At 44.5% G+C, this 27,325-nt stretch overlaps 1 protein-coding gene and 1 long non-coding RNA gene across 13 annotated transcripts in view; one reads left to right on the forward strand and one right to left on the reverse strand.

Moving 5' to 3' along the window:
• Positions 1–6,257: 6,257 nt before the first annotated feature.
• Positions 6,258–12,544, reverse strand: LOC107976452 (uncharacterized). The gene is made up of 3 exons (XR_010159685.1): positions 12,460–12,544; positions 8,960–9,383; positions 6,258–6,447 (listed from the first exon to the last, which is right to left on the reverse strand). It is a non-coding gene; the product is annotated as an uncharacterized LOC107976452 (long non-coding RNA).
• Positions 12,034–27,325, forward strand: part of KHDRBS3 (KH RNA binding domain containing, signal transduction associated 3) — a 204,065-nt gene continuing 188,773 nt past the window's right edge. For 2 of the 12 annotated variants that reach the window (XR_008536856.2, XM_024345288.3), the window contains exon 1: positions 12,330–12,532. Coding sequence is in view for 6 of the 12 variants with exons in the window: in XM_024345288.3 (XP_024201056.1) it covers positions 12,445–12,532 (88 nt within the window). In the remaining 6 variants the exon portion in view is untranslated. The other 10 variants (XR_008536857.2, XM_024345290.3, XR_008536854.2 and 7 more) reach the window with 7 other exon arrangements.

Below are 27,325 nucleotides of genomic sequence, written 5' to 3' on the forward strand. Positions count from 1 at the left end.
GCTTGAAGTAAATTGTTCTCATGTCATTAAAACTTAAAGCTTCTTCAACAGAAGTGGCATTATGCATTTGGAACATAATGTTTTATTCCTCCGTATGTTTTAGAAAATCTAGAAAATAAATCAGTGCAAGAGCAATTCCTGGAGATGTTTTTCTTTATCTACTTTATATATACAGTCTGTTTGATTTGATGAGAAGCTTAATTTTATTCAAGGGGACATGAGCTTACTATGATGATTATCATTTACTGAGCCCATACAGTGTGCAGGCAATGTATGTATAAAATATTACTTAATCAATCCCAATATTTTTGTAAAATCAATATTTACCATTGAGGAAACTGAGGCTTAGAAACGTTGTCACTTGCTAAAGGTTATCCATGACCTGGCACTGAAAAGCTGAGCTCCAAAGTCTGCATTTCCTGCTATGCCTCCGAGGAAGTGGCCCTTTTTTTCAAAGTAGAACAGTAGAGACTTCTTTCTGATTAGCACAGGAAGGAAACATTGCCACACATTGCTTGGTCAGGAAAACAAATAAACCCCGATGGACATTTGGCTTCAAACTTGTTGATGCTTGACTAACTGATGCCTTCTGTGAAATTCAGTCTCCAAAATTAGATTTTATTTTAGACTTTCTCCATATTCATAGACGTTCAAAGATGAAAGGTAGAAGGAAACCACTCCCATTGACTAAGTAACTGCTATATGCCTGTAGGAATATTTGACATAGGAATTATCCCCATTTTATATTGAGAAAATGGAGGCTCAAAGAAAGGTGAAATAACTTGACCAAGTCATACAAACAAGCCAGTAAAGGCCGGGCGTGGTGGCTCACACCTGTAATCCCAGCACTTTGGGAGGCTGAGGCGGGCGGATCACGAGGTCAGGAAATCAAGACCATCCTGGCTAACACGGTGAAACCCCATCTCTACTAAAAATACAAAAAATTAGCCAGGCGTGGTGGTGGGCGCCTGTAGTCCCAGCTATTCAGGAGGCTGAGGCAGGAGAATGGCGTGAGCCCGGGAGGCGGAGCTTGCAGTGAGCCGAGATTGCACCACTGCACTCCAGACTGGGCGACAGAACGAGACTCTATCTCAAAACAAACAAACAAAAACAGGCCAGTAAAGACGGAGCAAGAATTTCATTCCAGTTGGCTAATTCTATTATCCCTTGATCAAGAAATATTGCCAAGGCTTTGTTTTGTCTATGAGAGTTTTAAAATATCAAATTATTCTCAGGCTATAGAATGTTAACAGTGGATTTGAGTGACTTGTATCAATGTATGGCCTCTTGATTTTGCTGACTTAAGCATTTTCTATCTTTATCCTGGACAGTCAAGCACAATTTTTGTTTGATCTCAGCACCCAAGAGAGGACAGTACTCAGACCAGTACTGAACACTAGGGAAATCAATTGGGCAAAATGTGTTTACTGAACTGAGAATTTTCTATTCATTTAAGAAATCTTTATAAAGCATTTACTATATGTCTTGCCCTGTTCTGAGCACTTTCAAATATACTAATTTCATCTTCAGTGAGGATGAGGTAGGTACCGTTGTAATCCTCTTTGTACAGGTGAGGAAACTGAGGCATAGAAATGTTAAGTAACTAGCTCAAAATCACACTGCTAGAGTGAAGCTGGCTCTTTAGTTAGGATCTTAACTGCTATGCTAGGCAGCCCTATACTTGGAAGAAACCCAGTTATTTCTTGGGCAGAGGCGTTGGGGATGCAGCTCTTGTGCTTTCCTTTGCCTGAGGACTGTGAGCCATCATCCATGGGCCCTACTGTATCCTTTATTCCTTCTCCAATGCCCCAAACACTTGCTTGTCTTGGATCTAACAGGGCAAAGGAAGTTCTCTCAGAGCTCAACAGGGTGCTGTCCGTGTGCCCAGTTCTGATCAGGCCTCACGTTTCCCTTGAAGGAAAGAAGAAGGGAGTTCAACAGGTATTGAGCACACACTGCGTGCAGCTCGGTGCTTTACATATAATTGGGGACATTGAGTGTTGGCAAGTGCCACACACTGTCCCAATTACTTTTCATGTCATTGAACATTTAATTCTTACAATCACATTACATGGTGGGGACAATTTCTCTCTGGTTTGTGGATAAGGAAACTGAGATACTAAAAGATTAAGTAATTAGCCCAAGGACGCAGAGCCTAAAAATGGCAGAGATGGGATTTGAACCCACAAATGCTACTTTGAGAACCTGAGCTCCTAGCCATTGTGTCTACAGCTTCCACAGGGTAGCAGAGGCATAGAAAACACACCACTTTAATATTCACAACTACCTAGTGAGGTGACCACTTTTCCTCCCGTGATACTGATTAGAGAGCTTGGTTCAGAGTGGCCTGTTAACTTGTCCTAGTTCACATGATGAGTTAATGAGAGAGGCATGGAGTGAAATTCTGGGAGAGCCCAGAAACTGTGCTCTGTCTGTGGCACCAGGATGCCTCTCTGTCTCTGGCTTCTCAACCAGAAGCCACGTGTATGCATAACCTGAATGAGGATACCAAACACTGCAGGGAGAAAACATAATTAACCAGAGTAGAAATCCAGTAAGCCAGTGCCAGATGTTTCAGGTAAAATTATTTACTACAGCATATTGCAAAAGGGTTTGGTCTTCTTTGCCTCCTCTAGATCTACTCTACCTTTTTCAACCACAGTCTCTACCCTCAGAGGTTTGCCTTTATGGAATACATCAGTTGGGCTCCCCTGATCCCTGACTTCGGTTCCAACTCAGCCAGTGGGAGGCATTCACAGGAGATCAAAGGGTGGAAGAGTGAGGTCAGGGTGTTTAGTGCCTTGGCTCCTTCCTGGACCCGCCCCTGTTCAGCAGGGCTGGTGTCTTCTATCTTCAGCCACAGCTTCTGCTGGAGGCCTGCTCCCACCTCCACAGCTCTCTCAGGTTCTGACATCTGCTCTTTCCTGGCTTCTTTAGGCACAGGATGAGAAGGTCTCCCACTGGTGGCCTAGACGGCCAAACTCTTCCCTTTGTATCTCTTTGCCTTACCCACACCTTATAAATAGCTGTTTATGAAACTCTCTTTAATGACTCCTTTTGAGTGCACCATTTGTTTCCTGCCAAGATTCTGACCAATATATGAAATAATAGGATACAGGAAAGAAAACACAAGATTCACTGTAGCATGATAAGAAAAAACTCAGAGGTCAGGCGTGGTGTCTCACACCTGTAACCCCAGCACTTTGGGAGGCCGAGGCAGGCAGATCATGAGGTCAAGAGGTTGAGACCATCTGGCCAACATGGTGAAATCCTGTCTCTACTAAAAATACAAAAATTAGCTGGGTATGGTGGCCTGCGCCTGTACTGCCAGAACTGGGGAGGCTGGGGCAGGAAAATCACTTGAACCCAGGAGGTGGAGGTTGCAGTGAGCTGAGATCCCGCCACTGCACTCCAGCCTGGTGACTGAGCAAGACTCCATCTCAAAAAAAAAAAAAAAAAGAAAAAGAAAAAAGAAAAAGTTCAGATTTGTTTTGTTGGAAACTATGTGCTGGGGGAAAGTGAGCATTTTGTGTGCATTAGTTCTTCTCAGCCTCACATTTGGCCTGTGAAATGGTCATAATATTGATCCCACTGTGAGGCTTAGGTTTTCAGTAACTCTCCAAGAGGAAACAAGACCATATCTAGGGGATGCTGAGGTTCACAGTGCATCTGTTCCTGCTCAACAATGAGCAGAGGCATAGTGGGGAGACGAGAGCACAGGGAGTCAGCATCTCAAGAAAGACCTCCAAGCTACAGCTGAGCCCATGGAAACATCTTTGGTGCCTGTAAGAAAGAAAGGGCCACAACAGGGGGCGCACACCTGCCTTCCATCTAGTCTCCCTCCTGGTTGCTTACAGCTAGTCCCCATCCAGCACTAACTTGAGCCACAGCTTCTCCCTCAGCCCCACAAAGGAGGGACTTCCTGCTCACGCCACACCTTGTTCTGCCTAGAAGACTCTACTTCTTCCTAGTACCCAGAGTCCACTCAGAAAGGCAGTCCCGTCCTCCTGCCCTCCCTTTCCTGTATGTTCTGATTCCCTGGGTCATACCTGGCTGAATTGTAAGATACAATGCAGGAAAGGGAGTTTTGTTTTCTTGAACCAGCAAAAAATGCACAACCCTATTGTTTCATTTCTTTAAAGATTGTGAGTGCCTCCTCCAGATCATCTGAGAATTTGATGGTAGTTGTATAGTAATAGAGCCAGGAGTTGAAGTAGTCATGATAATTGCAGAGGCCACCTCGGAGAGAGGCTATCAGTTGCTTCCTAAACATCAATTGTCTTCTATTCCTTACTGAGGAACTCTACTTTTGTTGGAGGATGCGATGTGCCCAGGGAAAACACTATAGTTACCAGTTCTGCCCCTTGCAAGTAAGGGTATCCATGTGTGATACAGTTTGGTTAATGATACTTAAGCAAAAGCCATTTGATGAGGCTTCCAACAAGGCATCCTATCAGCTGCACAGACTCAACAGGTGCTGCGAATTTTCCCTTTAGCTCTTTCCCTTTTCCTTACTCCTGCCTGGAATCAGGTCATGATGCCCATGGTGGAATGAAGACAGCCCATTTTGGCCCCCTAAGTTTGATGAAGCAGAAAGATGGCAGGGGCGTGGCACACTAACAACATCTTGTAGCTGCTGCCCCTGGCCTGGACAGCCTACTCTGGGACTTCATGGGGAGGAGGGTAAGACAAGGGTGAGCCTATTTGGTTAAGCACTTACAGGTGTGTTTTCTAATCCACGTCCCAGAATATCTTCTTCTGACTCTGTACTGCCCAGTACCACAGCCACCAGCCACATGTGGCTAATGAGCATTTGAATTGGGGCTCTCATTAGTGAATAACTGGTTTTAATGTTATTTTAACTAATTAAAGTTAAATTTTAAAATGGAAGCAGTGTAAGATTTTTTTTTCATTAAACACAATTTTATAGTTTGGATAGAACCGCATTTTACCTTAGGTGTTGAAAATTTTACATTGGATTGACATGTACTGTAGGTGCAAACTACACATCAGATTTCAAAGACTTAGTCAAAATAAATAAGAATGTAAAATATTAATATTTTAAAATTATTGATTATATATTGAAACAGTATTCTGGATACATTGGATTAAATAATCCTATTGAAACTAACTTCATCTATTTCTTTTCACATTGTCAACTGGCTTCTAGAAAATTTAAAATTAAACATGTGGCTCACATTAATTTTGGACAGTGCTGCTCTACTGATGCTGCACCCATTCTGTGCCCCTGGAGTGTCAGGTTCTGTGATAAACACTTTAAATACATGCCACTCATGGAGGTCCTAAAGTAACTGTTTGCAGGGGAGGGGGTAATACTGCCTTCATTTTGCAAGTGCAGAAAGAGAGGCACAAAGAGGCTGCCTTGCCCCAAAGCTCCCAGATTATTAGGGGCAGGCGCACAGTGGTATCAGACTCCTTAACTTGTGGCCTCAACCGCCATATGCTCAAGGGTAACTTACTCTTGAACTGTGCACAGATCATGATAGTCTGTATATCTAAGTTGCTAATGCTTGCAGACCAACAGGTATGGCTATGAAGACTGAGAGAGAATTTGCTCTCAGGATAAGATTTGCCAGAGGAAGCTGGAGCATTGCACATGCCAGCTGTCATTAGAGGTGTGATAAAGTTGATCGAGGTTGCCCAGGTATAACCAGTAACCGCAATCTCTCCATTAACAACAAGCAATGGATTTTGAGGCATTCTGTCTCCCCTTGGTATAAATCCAGACATGGTGGTGATGAGGGCTGATATTAGTGGGAAGGCTAGTGCTACGCTAGAGAAACGCCAAAGAATGAAATTCACAGAGACGTTCAGTGAGTTTGCAGTTGAGTCACCAACAAAAGTCAACTTTGATTTCAAGAAAAAATGTTTCTCTTGTAATTCAGTGATCTAACTTAAGTCCACAATCTCAGCTTTATGTCCATTCTTTTTCCACAGCCATTTTTCTTAAGTTTGTTTCTTCCTTTCTTAACTAAAGAAAAACACAAGCCCAAGCTGGCATTTTTCTATGAAACCCGGATGTGTTCACATTTGCAGTGGACACTAAACACTTTATCACTCCCTTGGTAGCTGTTCGGACACTAAGGGTAACTTGACACTGACAGAAATATTTTGTTTCTGATTATTTTGCCAAACTCAGATATGTGCAGTTTTGCTGTAAAACATTCTACTAATGTGTACAGAATTGTTTCGTGTGTATCTCTATGCATCCTGACAAGAAATAGTGGACTAGGAGATGGACACAGATATTTTTACTACTGTGGCAATAATGTTTTACATTTCAACAGTGCTTTCCAAATCACAGCATCTTCCAAAGCACCAGAGGTGGTGATAACTTGACGCATTGTTGAAATACAGCAAGTACTTTGGCACTCCAGCATCACATATAACCTTTTACACCAGGAAGCAAAGGATGGAGGGTTTTTGCTGCATTGAGAAAAATAATAAAACACATTTCTGTGATGGTTATGTCCAAGAGCTTAGAGCACTTTTCAGGGTTTTCTCTGCAAATCTTTATTGTTCTCATCAGACCTCAACAAACAACTGCTATTAGCTACCCTTTACAAGCTCAGAAATAGGGACAGAGAAAGCTTTGGATTCTGAAAATATTACCAAGTCAGGCAGTGACGGGGTCAGATACGGGCCCTGTCGCCTCTCATCCTTGGCTCGTCTGTCCCCACCTGCCTGTGTACAGGATGGCCAGCTGACCCTGGACACACCAATTCGCGTTATTTTCCATCATTACTTTTTGTGCTTATATTTGAAATAGAGAAAGACTTCACATTGAGAAACGTCCCTCCTTTAAGCTTGCCTTATTTTTTTCTCTCACTCCTCCTATTCTATATACCTTTCTTTAATCTTCCTTTGGTTCTCCTGCCTTCTTTTTCTCCATCACATTTTTCTTTCTCCTCCCCTTTTCTTTGTCTTTTTCCATTTTCACTGTCTTCCACATAAGATCATCTTTCACCATCCTCCTTCCTAGGATGGAGTTGCAATCCTATCTGGGGTTTCCTTCTCAAACTCAAGTGGTTATCAACCCCAACGCAAACTTTGTGGGGCATGTGTCTCCACATGTGGCCACTAGGGGGTGTGTGCACAATATCTGTGTGTGTGGTTTTTTATTTATTTATTTATTTATTTTATTTTTTTAAGCTGCAGAAAGACAGAGCCAGGATGGCTCGATTCTCTTGTCAAAGAAGAGAGCTGACGAGAGAAACTGAGGTTTCCATCCACCAAATACTGACAGGAGGGTATAGATTTGCAGGGCAGATGGATACAGAGACAGAAAGACAGGTGTCTTCAGGTATGTGAGTGACTGGGATTGAAGGTCTGATTGTATCCATCCTCACATTGGGTGGAGTGTGTGTTTGTGTGTGTGTGCGCGCATGCGCGTGCGTGTGCATGTGTATGTGTGTGTATACGCATGGAAGCATGTGTCCAATTCTCCACTTACTATCTCTGAGTCACTTAAACCTTCTGAGCAACAGTTTCCTCATCTCTAAAAAGTGGTGGCTTGTGACTACCTGAATGAGGGAGTTTTTTGGAGCTTGTTTGAGTAAAATACAAGAGAGCCACTCATAGACCAAATAGTCCTTGGTGAAGGCACTCCAGATCTACACTGGGCTTTGAACTGTGTGAAGCCTCCCAACTTTGAAGAGTTGCTTTGTGTCCTCCCCCACTTGTGTCAAGGCTTTTCAGCCACAGTTACAAGTTTTGAAAAAGTATTTCCTGCTGTAACTGACTGGAGTCAGGGATCAGAGTCAACACTCTTGTCTTCCTGCCTGACACATAAATGACTGATTTCTAGGTAAGGATGTGCCATCTTTTGGTGCCTGCCTTACATGACAAATGAATTGGCCTCAGATGGCTGGGTAGCATTGCTGTTCTGGGACTGCATTTTGGGAGACACGGATCCAGAATGAATGCTGAGTGCTTGCTGTGAACTGACCTCTGGACCAGGCACTGGGGCTGGGCAGCTGAGCAGGCTCTGAGGACAGTGTGAAGGCAAAGGGGTCCACAGATGATGAGGACCAGATGTGTTAAGTGTGAACAGGAGCACAAACAATGCTGGTGGAGAGGACAGAGAGTGGAAAAGCTTTAAAATGAACGTGGTGCCTATGTGAGCTTAATGCTTCAATTTCAACCTCAAAATGATCCTGTGAGGAGGATAGTAAGCAAGGCAGCTGGGGCCAAGCCGAGGTCTCTCTGGCCTTTGGTACAGTCGGATTAGGACTTCACAGTATGGCACTGCAGAGTTTTGGAGTAACTGGGATAGGATCCACCTTTCTTAAACAAAACAAAGAGGAAGCTTGTAGTGTGAACAGCAGTGAGAAGCTTGTAATGTGAGCAGCAAATATGAAAACTTCCTCACAGACACACTCCCTACATTTTGTGTCTCCTCTGATGACACTGAGTTTGCTGCAGCTGTGTCTGACTTATTGCAGTTAGTGTCAAAAAGGCCAGGGACTTGTCTTTCTCTCCCCAGGAGTCAGTAGGTGGGGAAAAAGGAGGCAGGTGTGGATTCTGGCAGACAGCGCTATGGCAGTGGGCTGGGGCCACAGGGACTTGCTGTGTTTTCTGAGATGGCCCAGTGTCACTGAGTGGGGTGGGTTTGGGAAGTACCCTTTTGTCTCTGGGGCTGAGAAGCTAGTCCCAGACCTGGATGTGAGAAGAAAGAGCAGCCACAGTTCCTTATTGCAGTGCGGGGCTTCCCGGCCAGACCTGAGCGCCTGGTCAGTCTAACCACAAACTCTGCAGATGGAGTAAGCAGCCCCAGTGCCCTGCCCTTAAGGGCCTTTGGAGAAGTCTGTTCTGTCCATGGCTATGTCCCCTGTACCCAGAGCAGTCTCTGCACATAGTATGTGCTCAGTGAGTACTGGTGTATTCTACAGAGACCTCTTTCGGCCTGGAAGCCAAAAGACCTGAGCGTGAGTACTACCTGCAGCTGCTTGTAGGAAAATCACCGCTTTTCCCAAGACCTGATTTCTCCTTTTCAAAAGAATCAGAGGGTTAGCGCCTGCAGGACGGTGATCTCATGAAGATGAGCAGAGCGTGCAGCACAGCATGGAGGTGCCCCACAGCCAACAGCTCAGCCAGGTTGGTGGGTGGGGACAATTTCCTGAGCATCTCACAGAGACATTCATCTCCTTCCTCCCTGGAGGACCCTGCATGAGCACTCACAGCGCTTGGCACCTGCCCTCTTGGAAGGTTCTTGGAGAAGGAGGGTCTGGAGCAGAAGATTCAGTGCCCTTGCTGTCAGTTTCCCAGTGCATAGCCCTCCTCCACAGCTGCTGGTGGACTGACTCTGCCAGCTCAGATCAGGGAGGGATGAAGAGCCAGTCAGGAGTGTCCCAGATTGCTACCTGGGAAGGCAGAACCAGGAAGGGAGAGAAAGAAGGGTCAGAGAGTCAGGTGGGCCTGGGATCCCCGCTGACAGCTGTGGAGCCTTAAGCAAGGTGGTATTAAACTGTCTCGCGCCTTAGTTTCCTTCTTTGTAAGTGGTGATCAATAGAATTTTCCTTACAGGGTGTTGTGAGAACCATAGTGAATCCTAAGTCATAAACATAGGGCTGGCACTTAATAAAAATAGTGATTACTCAAGGTCTGGACTGTCACCGGGGCAGATGGTCTGAATGGAAGACACAGAGGGAGAAGAGCTGTTAGAAGAGAGAGAGTCTAAGTGTTCCGATGAAGCTGCTGGGCATCCAGGCCCCATTGTCCTCTTCTAGCCTCATCCCAGACATTCTCTGTCCCCCTTTCCCCCTTTACAAGCAGCTTTCAGGGAACCCTACCATAGAATGTAAGTCCTGTGACACAGGAATATAAGCCAGAGGTGTATGCTTCCCTTCAGTTGTAAAAGGAAAAGACATTGTCCTATGAGTCCCTCCTGTTGTCCGGCAGGACTACTGGCATACCCCTGGTTTTGGGGGTGTGGACTGGGAAGCTCAGGCTCTAAGTTAATTAACAAAGTGGCATAGTGAGGCAGGTAGCAGCCAGGATGCAGCCATCCACACTCCTGCCCTTCTGGGTGAGGGTGGTTTGGGAAGTGCCCTTTTTGTTTCTGGGGCTGAGAGGCCAGTCATAGACCTGGGATTGAGAAGAGCAGCCACAAGCAGCCTACAAGCCTGACGCTGGGCCCAGGTCAGAAACAGAGGTGCGACAGTCACAGGTCCTTCATTCAGTTGGCCAGGCCAGGGCGAAGCACCATGTCCAGCAGTGAGGAGTCTACAGATGGGTGTCTGCCCAGCGTCCCTGGAGTTACAGCTGAAGGGAAGGCGAGGGAGGCTCAGAAGGCCCAGAGGACAGCCTTGCAGCCGGAAAAAACCCAAAGCAAAGATCAGCTCAGCATTTCCGATAGGCAGAGTGCTGTTTTGGGTATTTCATTATGAGTTAACATATTTATTCTCATGAACTTCTTATGAAATAGGTTTGGTTGTCATCTCCACTTGACGGATGAGGACCCTGAGGTGAAGAAACTTGCCCAAGGTCACAGCTAGTGAGCAGCAGACCCATGATTCCAAATCCAGGCTGTTTAACCCCAGAGGCTTTGCTTTTAACTGTGCCATTTTTCTGCTTCTTGCAAGTTGAGACTGAAGAGAGCCATGAAGAAGACTCTTACTGGGGACTCTGAAATGACACCTTACCCGGGGGAGGAGTGGAGCCTTGAGAGTGAGGGCAGTTGAGTACTCGGGTCTGGGACTTAGAGCTTCCAAGATTTCTACCACCTCCCACTCCCATCGGGTTTGTAAAGCTGCCTCCATTTGCATTGGGAGTGCGGGGGGCTGCCTGGGGTACTGTGGCGATTGTCTCAGGCTATTGGCTGAGAGTGGTATGCCACTGACTTATTCCTCCAAGAGACATTTCCAGTACCCTCCATCCCTGCCCCCTGTACTACACACTGGTGACCTTCCCCCTCAAAAACAAAACTCAAACTCTGTCCCTGATGCTCATGGTCTACTGAAAACAGAATTACAGCTGTCTGTGAATGACCTCTGACCAAGCTGGGGGGACACAGAGAAGGGACTTGTGACTTGCTTTGCCAGGGAGGTCCTGAGAGGCTGTCCAGGGAAGGTGACATTGAGGCCGGGACTTGAGCTGGGTGTTTGAAGGCAGGAAAAACGGCAGGGCAAGGACTGGAGTCCTTGGCCTTCCTGGGGGACGTTTATTCCACATGCCTCGGGAAATCTGAAATGGCCTTGGAGAGCATTTGCTGGGGGTTGGGGGTGGGCGGAAGGGGACAGAGAGCATTGCCACTGACAGGCGGGGCGTCCCAGGGCCTCTCCCCAGGAGCGGATGAGCTCAGACGCGGCTCACTCAGCTGTGTCCAGGCACAGCCGGTTTATGACCTAAGAGAATGACAACCCAGGAGCAAGTCGGGATGACAAAGACACCCAGAAGGGCACGCGCTTTTATGTAACCGACCTCTGAGTTGGCGGATCTCAGGAGGTTGGCGCTCTGAGCTCAGGCGCGGAGAAAGGACGGCGCCCCTGCCTTACTCTCTTATAAATACGAGGGGACAGCAACGCGACATAACTTAGAGAAGTCCAGGAAGCTTTAGAGAGCAGGGCGGTCCCGCTGCTATTCCTCAGAGCGCGACTGGGGCGAACTGGGGCGCCCTTCCCAGCTCCAGCTCGGCCCTTGTCCCCTCTTCCCAGGATCACTCGCTGGGTGACCTTGGGCGAGCCACTTGACTTCTCTGAGCCCCAGTTTCCCAGTCCGTGCATCTGAAAGGCTGTAATAGCGTCGTGGGGCTCCCCACTCGGCCCTCAGGGCCAAAGGTGGGCGCCGGACACGCGGGAGGAGCCCCTGGACGAACCCCCTCTCGCAAACGCCCGGTTAGTCCCGGCTGACTCGCAGCGGAGAGCGGCCCCAGGAGGCGGCGCGCGGCGGGGCGGTGGGCGCCAGTGCGCACGCGCGGCGCGGCAGGGCGGGGCGGCGGGCGCGGGGCGGGGCGGGGCGGAGCCGGGCGGGGCGGGGCCGGCGGCAGGCGCTGGGCGCTCGGCGCGGTGGCTCAGAGTGCGCGGGGCGGCGCGCGGCGTGCAGGTCGCCGCTGTGGCTCGGGTGCTGGCAGGTGCTGGCGGGACTGGCGGGGATCGCCGTGGACTGCCTCAGGGGCGCCGCAGCCCGCTCGGCCCGAGGGCCCGCCTAACCGCGCCGCCCGCGCCCGCTCCTCCTCGGCCCGCGCCCGGAGCGCGGGGGCCGCCGGCGCTGGGCACTCGGCGGCCACCGGGGATCGGGGCTGAGCGGTCGTTTCCCGCCCCCGTGCCGCCGCCGCCGCCTTCCGGCCGACCGCCCGGCTTGGCCGCTGCTGCCGCGTCTGGCCCCCGGGTCCCCGCCGCTGGGGGCGCGGGCGGGGTCGGGGGTTGCCGGGCGCCGCCCCCTGTGCGCCTGGAGTCCACATCCCGGGCCCGGCGGCCGGCGAGCATGGAGGAGAAGTACCTGCCCGAGCTGATGGCGGAGAAGGACTCCCTGGACCCCTCCTTCACGCACGCCCTGCGCCTGGTGAACCAAGGTGAGGCGCCGGCCGTTAACTGCCGGCCGGCGGCGGTTGGGGGCCGGGTGGAAACGCGGGGGCCCGGGGGGCCCCTCCGTGCCCTCTGCTGTCAGCGGACGCGGCGGAGACGGAGGCCCGGGTGGCCTCCGGGGTCGTTTGCACGGGGACCTGGGAGGCTGTGGGACACCTAGGGGAAGACCCTGATGTGAATTTTGGGGACTTGGAAGGAGAAGGCTGGGGCGCATGGGTGAGACTTGAAGGAAATCTTTGGGGACTCGGGTACACCCAGGGGAAACTTCTGGGTGGGGGACAGCGACCATCTGGGGGCTTCGTTGGGGACGAGGTTGAATTATGTCATGGAAGGGGAGCGTGTTGGACTCGGGGAAGTAGGGCGTTTGGTTTGTCTAAGGTACTGGAGAAAAAGCTGGAGGAAAATGGAAGGACTTGAGGGACTCAAATGCAGAAGAGGTGAAGGGAACAGGTGCTTGCATTGTTAGCGAAGTTTGGGGACCTTGGAAGAGGGTTGGTGTCAGACCCCAGCACCTGAGAGGAGAGGAGCTCCGTGGTCCCAGGGGAGGAGCCCAGTTCCCCCTCCCAGCCCTTTGTCTCTCCTGTGTCCAGACTCCAGCAGCCCTGGCGGGGCAGTCAGCCCTCCCAGGGGATGGGCAGCCCATGCCAAGCCTTGCAGGCTGGCCCTTGGAGAAGTCAGTAGGGGAGAAGAGGCCGGCAAAAGAGCACCGTTCCGGAGGGCGTTGGGTTGGGTGACCCTCATTGGTGGCTGGCTTGAGGTTCGGAATAGTGGTGAAGGGAGTCCTTGCCATTTTCACACGACTCCAGCCAGCTCAGGGTGTGAAAGGTCCTAGGAAGTACTGCGTGTCAGGGATACAGAGGTTTCTGGAGGCACGCCTACCCGGGACAGTGTTCCCCTGGCTGTCTTCTCCTGTGGCTTCCTGAATCATCTGCTGGCATGCACGGTAAATTAAGCCTTCCTTCCCGGGAGCAGTCTCCTACTTTTCCTGGAATATGTGTTTCAGATGAAGATGGGTGTGGGTGCCACTGGTCTGTCTTTTCTCTGGGAAATGGCAGCAACATGATCTGGTCAGATCTGTTACCTTTTGCAGGAATTACTGTGCACTGACAGTCTGTGGTTCCCTAGATGAATCGGATCTGCTGCTCTTAGTGCTCGCCCTGGCTCTTTTATTGTTGGAAGTGAAAGATGAGGCAGACATATTCTATTTGTATATAGATACCTATATTTTAAAACAGTGACCTCCAGTTTTTGCCTGTTTCAACCAGTTCTTCAGAGTAGAGTGTGTGTGTGGTTGACCGATGGCGGAGGAGAGACTCTTTACTGTCTCCAAGAATTTAAGAATATTTGAATTGTTGAACAGAAATAGACTTATAGAGCTCCCTCATTTTATTTTAATTGCAGGCTTATTTTTATTTCTTTAATAAAATGGGCTTGTGAAAAAGTGAATGGGCATGCATTCCTAAATAAAAGAAAAAAATTTAAGTTTTATTTCTATGCCCTCTGAACAGTTCTGCAGTTGAGTTTGTACTCCTGTGCCTGATGATTTACATGTATCTTTTATTGCCTGCTGGGCTGTCATCTCTGTGAAAGAAATTTCTTCATACATTGCATGAGATCCGTGGCATTGGAAATATTCCGGACTGTGGACTCAAGTGCATTTTTCCTAATAAAGAAGCTGAATTAAAGTTAGGTTGTACTCAATTAAGGAACAGTTAAACTGAAAGTACAGTGCGTTATCTTATTTTAAAAGTCAGAATTATTTTCTCTGCCGTATTGCCATAGTATTGTGTTGCTAAAACGTCCAAAATTCTTTTGGATTCTGTGTTTTTACCAGTGTTAATGGCTTCCAGTTACTTGAAACAGATATTTACTGGGGAAATGTTGCCATTTAGTGTTTTTTAGGTATTCAACTTGATAAACTTACTTTTCATAGAAGTAATTCTTATAAGAAGTATATTCCTTGCATGTGAAGGAAGGAGGAGGTGCTGCTCAGAATCTTGTCTTACTGTTAATTTAGATGACTTCAGACTGAAACATTTTTCTCCTAAATCACAGGCTGATATTCGGAATGCAGAGCTTTATCATTTAAAACATTAATTACACTCTTATGTAACTCCAAAATTACAAGTGTTTTAAATCTGAAGCTACGTGATTATGAGGAAGCTTTGATTTTAAATCCAACCAACTTGTTATGGGCTATTTTTTCTTATTTAGTTATATTTGTGTTTGCCTCTAATGCAACTGTGTTTTCAGCAGTTATTCACATTGGAGTTGGTATTTCGGCACTAAATTGTAGAATGGGCCAGCATGGCAAACCTTAGCGTGCCATGTAATAAATATGTTTTATGGTATCTCTAAACTCTAACAAGGCCTTACGTTTGCATAGTATTTTAAAGTTTCCAAGGCGCTAGTTTTGTCCTCACACTTGCATTCCGGTAAGGCAGATGTTCATGTCTTCTCTTTTCAGGAAGGCAGCTGAGGATCCCAGCTATCTAAGCTTTTGGGCAACTGAGATTTAATTTGAAATCTCAGGTCTTCTGTCTCTGAAGACGTTGTTCTTTCTTATTTTGCCTTCCTAAAATGTTGGAATGAAATACTTCTCACTTGCTAACTTCAGACCCTGCAGAAATCAATATAATTAGTATGATTGTTTCCAACTGACTTAAATGTATAGGAAATAGTATATATCCTTTAGGACGTTTATCCTGATTTTTACAGAAAGTTTCTGTCTGCACTTGCCTTCTTTGAAGAAGCAAACATTCACGGTAGATTTATCTTCCAGGATTTTGATACTGAGGCCAAGAGGCAGTTTTGAATTAAAGCCCTCCTGTGACTAGTGTATTAGTTTAATAATCAATGCATTATGATAATGAAGCAGTTTATAGATGAGGTGTAGTCGTTCTTTAAAAATTCAGTGTTCGTAAAGATTGATCAACTTCCTAACTGAATTACTCTTTTTCTTTCTTGAGCTAGGATGACAATAAGAGATATACTCCTGTCTGGTATACATTGGCTTTTATATTTTTCCAGACTTGTGTTTCATCGTGGGCACTGATTGCTGATTTTATTTTCATTTTACCAGAATAACTGGTTCTCCTCCTCCACCTCCTAAATGAATTTGTTTCCTGAATATTTATTTATTTATTTTTTTGAGACGAAGTTGCCCAGGCTCTGTTGCCCAGGCTAGAGTGCAGTGACACAATCTAGGCTCACCGTAACCTCTGCCTTCTGGGTTCGCACGATTCTCCTGCCTCAGCCTCCCGAGTAGCTGGGACTGCAGGTGTGCGCCACCATGCCTGGTTAATTTTTGTATTTTTAGTAGAGACGGGGTTTCACTGTGTTGGCCAGGCTGGTCTCGAACTCCTGACCTCGTGATCTGCCTGCCTCAGCCTCCCAAAGTGCTGGGATTACAGGTGTGAGCCACCGTGCCTGGCCTCTGAATTTGTTTCTCTAACAAAATTAGTGGTTAATGTTTATTTGATGTTAAAAGTCAGTCAAAGAAAATAGGCTTTGGGATCCCACTCCGGACCCCGCCTTGGTTCCTGTAGGGTGAATTGACATTGCAATTCTTGCCAAGGAGAGGTTAATTGCAGATGAAAGTGGTGTTGCATGTTTTATATTTGCTAGTAGGGGATGTGCTGACTCTTACTAAAAAACATCTTTAGAAATGTCTTATGCATTATAATTTAATCCAAGTCTCTGATATTGGTTTGGATGGTTTTCAATACAAGCCAAGTAACCATTAAATAAGATTACATAACGCTGTATTTTTAATTATCTGATATAATGTGTGGATTGGTGGCTGGCTCACTGCCAAGTTACATTTAGTTGTCGTTGATTACAAGAGAAAGTGGAGCTGAGGATTCAAGATTAAGGTGGTCCAGATTTGTGTCTAGGTTGATAAAAGTATTTTGTTGGTATATCAAAATGGTTTTTATATCAGATTCTCAAATATTACAATTCTTAGCATTACTTAGAATAAATATGGAGGATAAAAATATATTAAGGAAGGATTATTATTTTATGTACATCTCTTTGTAATCCACAAAACCCAGGGGCTTAAAACTTGATTTTTGGGGACCCCTTTTGGAAAACATTTCGGATTTGCTTGAATGTCACAGACTTGTAAAGTAGAGAGTAAGAATGAGAACTGCAGAACTGTATTTAGGTATGGTGCCTTCATGCTATAGTTTGTGATTTTCTGTTTCATCCAAAGGAGGATGTGATTATTTAGTTTTTAGTTTTTTATTGTTTTTCTTTGTGTTATCAGTTTTTTTTTTAAGAAAATGCGATCACTCACAGTGTTAGATATGCCATTTCTGAGTTTTATACAGTGTATTATGATTAAAAGTGACCCAGTGATTGTGAGTTACAGGGTTTTGGTATTGGACATTAGTAACAGGCTTATAGAGAACCTGCCATGCTGGTTGTCTGTGTTGGGTCCCAGGGGTAGGGAGGAAAAACAGTCTGCACTGGTGAGAAGCTCCTGCTCTCCTCTGTGTGCGTTTGAGAATGAATTTTCGGTTTGTAGATGCCCTCTTTCCTAAGGAACATCTTAGTCCTTCAACTATGCTGAAATATTTAATGATTGGATGGCTTAGATTTACTGTTAATAAATCAGCTTGTGGACATTTTTGAGGCACTTGTTGGTACTGGGTCATGTTTGTAATCTCGATACTGGTAACAGCTCAGAGATGGAGAGGTTATTAGCCTAGTTTTTCAGTTGTAGAAACCAAGATTCTGACAGCTAAAGTGACTTGTCCATGGTGACATGCTTATAATAAAATGTCAGAGTGAAGGGTCAAGCTTTGTTCTTTTACAGGTCCATTGTTCTTTTTACCATGTCCTACTGACTCTCAGTAACACTGAGAGTCTAAAGGGCTAAGTTACTGGCCAACCTGTGATGGTATAATTAGTGAATGATAGAAGGAGAATCAAAACCCTGGCTTTTTTATGTGCAGTTTGTTTTTCCTCTAGCCTGTGCTGAATTGAAAGATAAATTATATAGCATCCATTTTCATACTTCATTCTTCACATTTCTGCCGTAAGATAAGTCCTCTGACCTTTTTCAAAATGGGTTGGATTGCCTGTTTTCTGGTGTCACACAACACCTGTTGCTCTTACGGTGTGATCCTCATCACACTGCTTTGTTTGGATCTTTGTCTTTCTTGGTAAAGAGTGAGTTCCTCAGAAGACAGGGCCTGGTCTTTCCTCTGTATCTTCAGCACCTAGCATACGTCTGAGCACAGGGCCCTTGGGAACTCCTGTCTTCATTTCAGTGTTATGTGTTAATTATCATTAAGGGTAGCAGAATCAGCAAGTATATTTGGAATTTAGCAGTCAGTAAAGAGCTTTGCTTCTTACAGCTTTAGAGGACCTGAATTGGAGGTGGGGATGAAGTCAACAGTTCTGCCCATATCAATGAAAGAAGGTTCTGAGTGAAATGCAGGGTTGAACAAGCAGAAAAACATCCCAGTGCTCTTTAAATGTGGTTGCACAGTAGGGATCCTTCTCTAGGAGATAATGAGAAGATGTTGTCAGATCTGCTTTGAATCAGATGTTTATTTACTTTTATTCTTTCTTAAGGAATTTATGAAATCACTGCACTCTCATCAATTTGCTCTCCTTCTCTAAACTCCTAATGATATTTCTCATGGCAGATTAAAAACAGAATTTTGGAAGCCCTAGTCACATGCCAAATAAGGTTTCTTACCTGAGAGAGTTATCCGCAGTTTCAGATGCCAAAGGGAAACTCAGAAAGCCAGAGGAGCGATTGAAACCGCAAATTGAGTGCCAACAGCAACTTTGATATCAAAAGCCCCATTTGCCTGTTGTCACCAGTCCCGCTGAGTGAAGATAGAATGACTTATATCTTCTACCAAAACAATAGAAGGAGAGTGTTCCTTGGCGTTGGGGATGATGATTATAAAAGCCACCAATTTGAGGCTCTTCCGTGCCAGCTGCTTTCTGTGCATTCTCTCTCATCCCCGCAAGATCTTGCAAGGTAGGAGGTTTTATTCCCTGCATGCCTCCTTTATTTTTTTCAAATGAGGCCTCTAAGGCTCAAAAACACTAAGTAACTTGCCCAGTCAAGGTGCACAGCTTATAAGTAGTCAGGCTGAAATTTTAAACCAAGTCTGCAGTATTTTGTTAAGATACTTTAAGAAAAGAGGTAAAAGGACAGAACTCAACATTGTTGTTTTTAAATAAATGTTTCATTATAGCAGAAGCCTCTTAGGAATTTCCATTGGTGATGAATTTTTAAAAGGGGTTACTGAAAATGTGTTTTACCAAAAAGGCAAGCTCACTTTTTTTTCTCCAGTGCTCTCCGGCAGTCTTCAGTAGGCATTCAAAGTAAGGATTTTTAAATATGTATATATTTCAGTGACCAAAAAGAAAATAGAAAAATATTCCATATAGAAAGCCAGTGAAATTCTTGCTGAAGTTCTGTCTCTTGAGGGAGCCTCCTAGAGGTGCAGTGCTTTTTGTATTTTAATACTTTGCTTATCACAAAAACAGTCGAGAGTATGATATCAGGGATTTATAGTCAGTTTATGGTATATTTGTGAATTCTTCATTCTCTAAAAATAGGTTCACAAAAGAAAAAAAAGTATTCCCACAGATAATGCTTTTGGCTTTCTGGAAGGGGGGAATATGTTTAAATATACTTGCCCTGCAGTTGCTAATGATAGTAGCTACCATTTATCAAGAGCCTTTTCTGGTTTACGTGCTTTATGTATGTTATTTCATTGAATTAGTTTAACAGTCTTAAAAGAGTAAGTCATTTTACCTTATTTTATAGATGAGAAAACCGAGGTCAGGAAGGTCACATAATTTGCCTAAGAACACATAGCTAGTAACTGGTGAATCAGGATTCAGATCCTTGTCTGCCCAACACTATGACACTATGTAGGGCACCTGTTAGCATCAGATAGAGGTGGAAGCTTTGAGTATGTCTTGTTTTTCATGTTTTACTTTTGTGGGGAATTTGGATTATGCAGCTCTTCAAATTAAATGCCTAGTATTGGACTGGGTGAGCGGGGCAGTTGCGTACCGTACAGAGGGCACACAGGGGCATGGCAAAACGGCATAGGAACTTTCTGACCAGTGGCAACATCTGGTGGGGAGCATTTACTTGGGAAACAGTGTTACTCAACAAGGAATGAGCTGGTGCAGAAAGAGCCATGTGATTACAGGTGACAGCTTTCTAGTCTGTAATCCCCTGCAAGTTACTTTATTTCTCAGAGCCTCAGTTTCCCCATCTGTGAAATTGGGGACCTTATGCCTTCTTTGTAGGGTTGCTGTTTTAGACGTAAGTACAGTGTCTAACACATAGTAGGTGCATAATAAACGTTACCTGCAATTTTTATAAAATGTTGTAAGACAGATGTGTGAGTATCGGCATCACTTTTCAGATATAATGTATATAATACAAATTCATACATAAATCATCTACTTTCATTTCTTAGGGTAATTTTATGTTGTTAGAATTATTTTAGTTTTCCAATCCAGGAAATACTGAAGGAGAAATTCAGTCTTTAGGAAGCTTCTTTCATTAATATCATGCACAAAATTAGCAGCAGCTCTGATTGATTTTTATTATGCTATTCAAGACACAGCACCTGAAGCTTAAATTAACAAATGAAGCTTCCATAAACAGTTTTATGACTGCATATCTTAAAACATGTCTGGACACCCAGCAGCCTCTCTCCACAAGCACAAGATATCTTACTCTGAATTGGTAAGCTGTAAATTTCCATAATTTTTTACATTTCCATAATTTTTCACCAATCAGCCCCTGCTGCTATTTTAAGAATTTTAAAAGGTGCTCCTAGCATATTATTGATGTTCTTCCTTGATATGATAAAGGGCAAGAGTATGTGAGGGCACCCTTTTAAATGTCTGTTTTCGATATATATCTTACACTTGGGGTCACTGTTGATTCGAGCTCCCATGGGAGAAAATATAGAGATTATGATGAAGATAAGGGGCAGTTTTCATTTTCATCATTTTCCTTGTTCTTTCTCTGCTTCAGTGTTTGTGCCGTTTGTGCTCTGCTTTTCTTCCACTAGATGGCGCTCCACATAGCTAGGTTACCTTCTTTCTTTCGCATTGGTAGCTTTTTCTGAACTGAAATGAGTCTTGATCGATAAACGTGCATTGCTTTTGATTTTCATGCATTGGTATTTTTCATATTATTTATATCTTAAGAGGCATACTTGCTAATCAATATTTGCAGAAAGCCATGCCTTTTTTTGTAGCTACCATTGCTCAAGCGCCTAAGGTACGCCTGGCACTGTAGCTAGGTTCTTCACACATTTCTTCATTTAATCCATGACTTTCACGTGAATTTAGTTTTGTTGTTCTCATTTTACAGGTAAGAAGTGGAGGTTAGAGGAATTTATAACTTGTTCGAGGTCACAAAGCTAACTTATATTATAGGGATTAGTGTGCCCTAAAGAAAAGTATACTCCAAAAGCATTAAATTGAAAGCTTTTGTCAAATAACTTGTTAGGATAGTCTGACTTACGGTTACTGGCCATGGTAATATGTTTATTTTGGGGGAAAATTATACTCCTCACAGTTAATTTGCTTTGGAATATATAAATCAAATTCCCAAATCCGATTTGTATAAGAAAGCACACAACAGTAACAAAAGATTTGTCAGTTGGTGTGCAAATTTCTGCTTCCTCTTGCCTTCTGTTTACTGACTTGAGTGGGCTGAGACTTGATGAGTACTAGCTATAAAATGTGGGAGGAATTTTGGACAAAGCCAGGCTTCCTGTTTTAGTAACTTTTAGCAGGGCTGAATGCTGTTAATGAGTCCCCAGGACTTAAAAAATTTATCCTTTCATTTTATTCATTTATTCAACACATATTTGTTGAATTGCTGAGTTGACCTGTGTGTTCTGGACCATCACTTTACCTCACCGAGCCTCTATTCCCTCATCTGCACATGGCAGGCAGGATGCCACCTCAGTGGTTGTTGTACATTTTAAAATAACTAAAAGAGTATAATTGGATTGTTTGTAACAGAAAGGATAAATGCTTGAGGTGAGGGATACCCATTTCCCTGATGTGGTTATTATGCATTGCATGCCTGTATCAGAATATCTCATATGTACTCCATAAATATGTACACCTACTGTGTACCCCCACAATTAAAAATAAAAATTAAAAAAGATTAAATGACAGTGGTTTCGTATTTGTTTAATTTCACTATAAATTTTTAACATAGAATATATTTGTTGTATCTAAGATGAGATTATTACACATATATTTCTGTTCCTCATATATTATCTTTTACAAATGAATACTTAAATACCTTGGCATGTATTTATTAAAAATAAGGGCCTTCCCTTTCATAACTGTCACACAATGATCCAAATTAGGAAGTTTAACAACCACACAGCGCTGTTATCTCATCTACAGTTCACATGCTGATGGCACCAGTTGTTCTGGTTTTGTCTTTTACAGGACCCAAGTCAAAATCACACATTTCGTGTAGTGTCAGGCCTCTTTAGGGTTTCAGTTTGCAGTAGCTGCTTTGTCCGCCTTTGCCTTTCGTGATAGGCATTTTGGAAAACTATACAAAAACTATACAGGCCAGTTTTTTGTAGAATGCTTCTCCATTTAGGTTGTCTGATGTTTCCTTAAAATTAGATTTGTGTCACACACTGTCTTGGCAGGAATGCCACCGAGGTGATGGTAGGTCCCTCTCAGCCCCTCGTACCCGGGCACACCACGTCTGTGTCGTGATTGGTGAAGAGTTCGATCACTTGGTTAAGGTGGTGCCAGTTTTCTCCTCTGTGAAGTTACTACTTTCCTTTGGTAATTAATTAATACTTCTGTGAGGAGATACTTTAAGACTATGTAAATAAATATCCTGCTCCTCATTAAACTCTCCCTCACATATTTTAGATCCATTAACATTTCTTACCTGAATTATTACTGTGATGGTTGTAAAATGGTAATTTTCCAACAGTCATTCCATCTACATTTATTGGTTGATATTCTACTGAAAAGGAATCTTTTCTGCTCCTTCTTTCTCCCTCTTTCTCTTTTTCAATCCCTCTCTCCCTCTTTCTTATTCAGTCGTATCTGTCTTCTAAATTCATGCATTTTTCTTTAATTCAGTGGGTTATAATCCTTTACTATCACTGTGTAAATTGAAGCTCACATTGTTTAAGATTTGGCCATTGAGGGCCCTTTGCTCTGGCTCCTGGGTCCATTGGAGAGGATCATCCCCTAAATTGGCTTAGTATTTTTTTAATCTCTGTAACAGCAACTTGTTCTATGCTCATCTTGTTCTTGCTCTGCCCTAGCCCTCAAATGAGCCATTTTCCCCAAAGGTGCCCTGGTTTCTTTTAGTGTGGAATGTTGTTTAGAAGCCAAGATCTGGGTGCTGGTAGTCATTGCTTTCAGGCTCTTTCATGGACAGCTGGGAAGTAGATGCCTATCTGTGGCTGTACCTTCATTGTCTTTATGCTAAACTCTACGCCTAGGGACAGCAAACTTTTTCTATAAAGGCTAAAGAGTAAATAGTTTGTGGGCTGTGCATTCAACCTCTGCTGTTGTAGCAGAAAAACAGCCACAGACAGTATGTAAATGAATGAGAATAGTTGTGTTCTGATAAAACTTTATTTATAAAAACAGGCAGTGTGCCATGAGCTGTGGTCTGCTTACCCTTCCCTGCTCTCAGCAGAGAAACTAGGAGCCCAGGCTTTATTACCAAACTTGGTAAAATTCATTTGTACCCAAGCCTTCCAAAATAGGGGCACAATAAAAGTTATTTGCATGAATGAATTAATGATAATTGTGGGCTCTTTCTATTGCAGACCTCTCATGGCTCTTTTGGACATCAGTCTCTTATGACTTGTCAATTTGTTCAGGTCCTTATTTAAAGATGAGAGGCTTTTAGAAACATAATGTGCACAATATGCAAAATAATACTGAGAAAAATGATTTTATAAACTCGTGAGGGTATTTTTCTTGTCATGATGAAATAGTTACCTTTCCCTAATGAAAGCATATCTCAAGGCATAGCCATACTGAGGCAGAGCACATGGCCCCTGCTTTGGTCTGGTGTTGCTGCATTCTGCGTAGGGTCAGCTGAGAGGCAAGACTCCAGCACCAATCAATTGGGTGAAAAATTTCAAAATTATACCCCTTTTATTGTCTCAGAACTGTGTTTCTTCACAGTTTTCTTTATGTAATTTATTGCTCTAATTCATTCAAAAAAGGATTTTATTACAGCAGTGAGAAATCAGGGAGTGATCCCATTCTCAGAGAAGAGTATGCCATTAGGAAGGACCGTCTGTTTTTTTTGAGACGGAGCCTCGCTCTGTTGCCCAGGCTGGAGTGCAGTGGTGCGATCTCTGCTCACTGTAAGCTCCGCCTCCCAGGTTCACGCCATTCTCCTGCCTCAGCCTCCCGAGTAGCTGGGACTACAGGCGCCCACCACCATGCCTGGCTAATTTTTTGTATTTTTAGTAGAGATGGGGTTTCACCATGTTAGCCAGGATGGTGTTTTTTTTTTTTTTTTTTTTTTTTGAGACGAGTCTCGCTTCTTCGCCCAGGCTGGAGTGCAATGGCGCAGTCTTGGCTCACTGAAACGTCTGCCTCCCAGGTTCAAGCAATTCTCCCGCCTCAGCCTCCCCAGTAGCTGGGATTACAGGCATGTGCCACTATTCCCAGCTAATTTTTGTATTTTTAGTAGAGACAGGGTTACACCCTGTTGGCCAGGCTGGTCTCAAACTCCTGACCTCGTGATCCACCCGCCTTGGCCTCCCAAAGTGCTGGGATTACAGGTGTGAGCCACTGTGCCCCGCCAGGACCACCTATTGTTAAAGCACAGAGACTGCCATCAAGGTGATGTCTGACACTGGAAAGAAACCAAGCGCTAGAGTACATCGCAGCCGATGCCGGCAGCTTGAGCATGAAGATGGAGGTTCATTCAGTTTAATGTGTCTCTGATGACTCTAAAATAAATCAGGCTTTAATTACTGCTTAAATTTTTATTTAATTTCAAAAATTCAAAAGTCGATTTTAAACCTGTTGGTGCGTAGCTTCTTTGGTGTTCAGCAGGCTATTCGTCTTCCTCTCTGTGAGAAGCAGCATGAGGTTCTGCTTGCTCCTTTCTCTAGAATCCAAAGGAGTGGTTTAACGTGCTGGGTCACAAAACAATCCTTGGATCTGTGGAGCATCCTGGCGTGCTGATAAAGGAAACCGAGCAGGCTTCTTTCCTCCCGTGGCTTTTATCTTCTGGGTCTTGAAGTGCCTTATAAGATTTTGATTTAACAAGTTTTACTGTTTTTTTTGTTTGTTTGTTTGTTTTAACGTGAGAAGTACTAAAGTGCCTCTTTCTCTCTTAGGCTCATTAGGAATGTCTCCTTTTTGACATGCTGCCCATCGTTTGGTGTACCACCAATTCAGAACCAACAGCGATAATCCCCTGCCCTGTGTTACACGGTTTCTAATAGCTTCAGAGAATAAGGAGACAAAAAAAGAAAGTCATGCCATTAACAGTCGATTGATTGTATTCTGGATTGTATTTTTCTCATCCCTTTTTCCCCCTTGGTCTGGGTTTTGCTGCTTTTTTTTTTTTTTTTCTTCTTTCCCTGAGACAGAGTCTTGCTGTCTCACCCAGGCTGGAGTGCAATGACGTGATCTCGGCTCACTCCAACCTCTGCCTCCCAGATTCAACTGATTATCCTGCCTCAGCCTCCCAAGTAGCTGGGATTACAGGTGCCCGCCAGCACACCCAGCTAATTTTTGTAGTTTTAGTAGAGACGAAGTTTCACCATGTTGGCCAGGGTGGTCTTGAACTCCTGAGCTCAGGTGATCTGTTTGCCTCGGCCTCTGAAAGTGCTGGGATTACAGGCGTGAGCCACCCCACCCAGCTGGGTTTTGCTTCTTAAATGGGCGAAGGATGTGTTGCTACCTATGGAAATAGTAAGCTTGAATAGCTTCAGTTTCTTCATCTATAAAATGGTCATGAGAGAATCTGTGTAGCATGTCTGGTATATCTGTAAGTACTCAAAAGTTAATTAGGCGAGTAGGACAAGTTTTCTTGTTTTCCTCCTTCATGGAGCCCAGCATGGAATACTAGGCCCAGAATTGATACTCGTTGTATACTCGTGAAATGTTAACTTAGAAGAATGTGCGTGAATTCTTGTCTCACCTGTCTTAGGTAGGGCACCATGTTACTTCCAATAAAAGGTCCGTGGCAGAAAGTAGTCTTTTAGGTTTGGAGAGTGAACATTAAGGCAAAAGAGTAGCATAATCTATTCAGGCTTCAGACTTTTAGACCCTTTCAGGAAATCACTATTTATAGACTTCTGGGGGAAACACCCCTAAGAGAAGACTGGTTGGGTGTCTGTTTCTCCACAGTCTTTCCTACTGGATTGGAGAAGTTGCTGTTATTTCTCCCCTTATTCAGTAAGGATCACATGCTTAGGCTGGGCTGAGTGCTGGGATGCAGAGCAAGCTAATACTTTATCCCTGCTTAAAGAGTGTTCAGCTCAGTGGGGAAGTGGCCAAATTAAAAGACATTTATATTGTGGGGTGGAAGGACTGTAATAAAGACAAGTGCACACGGCACTATGGTGCTGCATGGAGCTTTGTTATTCCGATCTGGTGAGGGAGTGGGGACTTGTGTGCGACTCCTCACATAGTGGTAGAAACATCCTGGGCTCCAGAGTGTGATGGAACTAATGCAAGTTCACTTCTCAGAGTCTCTTTGCTTAGTATTAAACCATGGCATCTCTGAGCTCGTAGGGCTCCCTGTCTGGCTTACAGTGTGCGGTAAATGCGTCCCTGTTCTCTTCGCTCGCTCTCTGTGTGCCAGCTACTAGTGTAGTACCGTCCTCTGTGCATGCAACATTGCATTTATCACACTGCGATCGTGATGATTGGGTGGGAGTTCTTTCTCCAATGAGAATCCAGCTGCCTTACAAGCAGGGAATCTGACTCATTACCTTTGATTCCTTCTCCAGTGCTCAGCGTGGTGCCTGGGAGATAGTGGGCACTCAGTAAGTGTGTGTAGAATGAATAGCCAGTTGGTCTCAGCTTCCTCATTGTGGATGACAGCAATGAATTCATTCTTTCAGAATGCAAGTGAAAGAAGATTGAAAAAGTGTTTTCTCTTTATTAGAACTTCCAGATACTGATTTTGAGGAGAGATCTGCCATTTTTAAGATAGTTGTACCAAGAGTGTTCATTCTATGGCAGTGTGGGCACTAGCCTCGGCTCTGGTACTCAGACTCAATTGGAGGTACCCCTCTGTCACGGAAGAGTTACTGGGCCCAGGTACATACCTTCACTGCTCTAAACTCCAGGTTTTCACTTTGTAAAATAGGCACGACACTACCTCCAAGACACCAGACACATGATGATGATTCAGTGACCTGCATCAAGATGGTGCCTACTAGACTCCAGGCCCTAGAAAGCTGGGGCATTTATCCTTGCTGGGTCTCCAGTGCCCAGAGCTGTGTCTGAAATGCAAAAGACAAACTGTGTTTGTTGAATGAATGACGTATGTGAAAGCTCTTCCTAGCAGTCTTATTTGGAGAATAAAGCAAATGCAGGAATGTGTGGAGAAATGGGACAAGAGGATTAGATAGGGACTAGGATGAAGGGCCTCATGCATGGCTAAGGAGTGCGAATGTGTTTTAAGGTTCTGGATCACAGCTGAAGGATGTCATGCAGGAGAATGGCGTGCTCAGCTCTGTTTCAGACGGATCGCTTGTGGGTACTGAACAGGGAGGTTGAAACGTTTT

Source organism: Pan troglodytes, chromosome 7 (genome assembly GCF_028858775.2).
Source record: "Pan troglodytes isolate AG18354 chromosome 7, NHGRI_mPanTro3-v2.0_pri, whole genome shotgun sequence".
NCBI classification, from domain to species: domain Eukaryota; kingdom Metazoa; phylum Chordata; class Mammalia; order Primates; family Hominidae; genus Pan; species Pan troglodytes.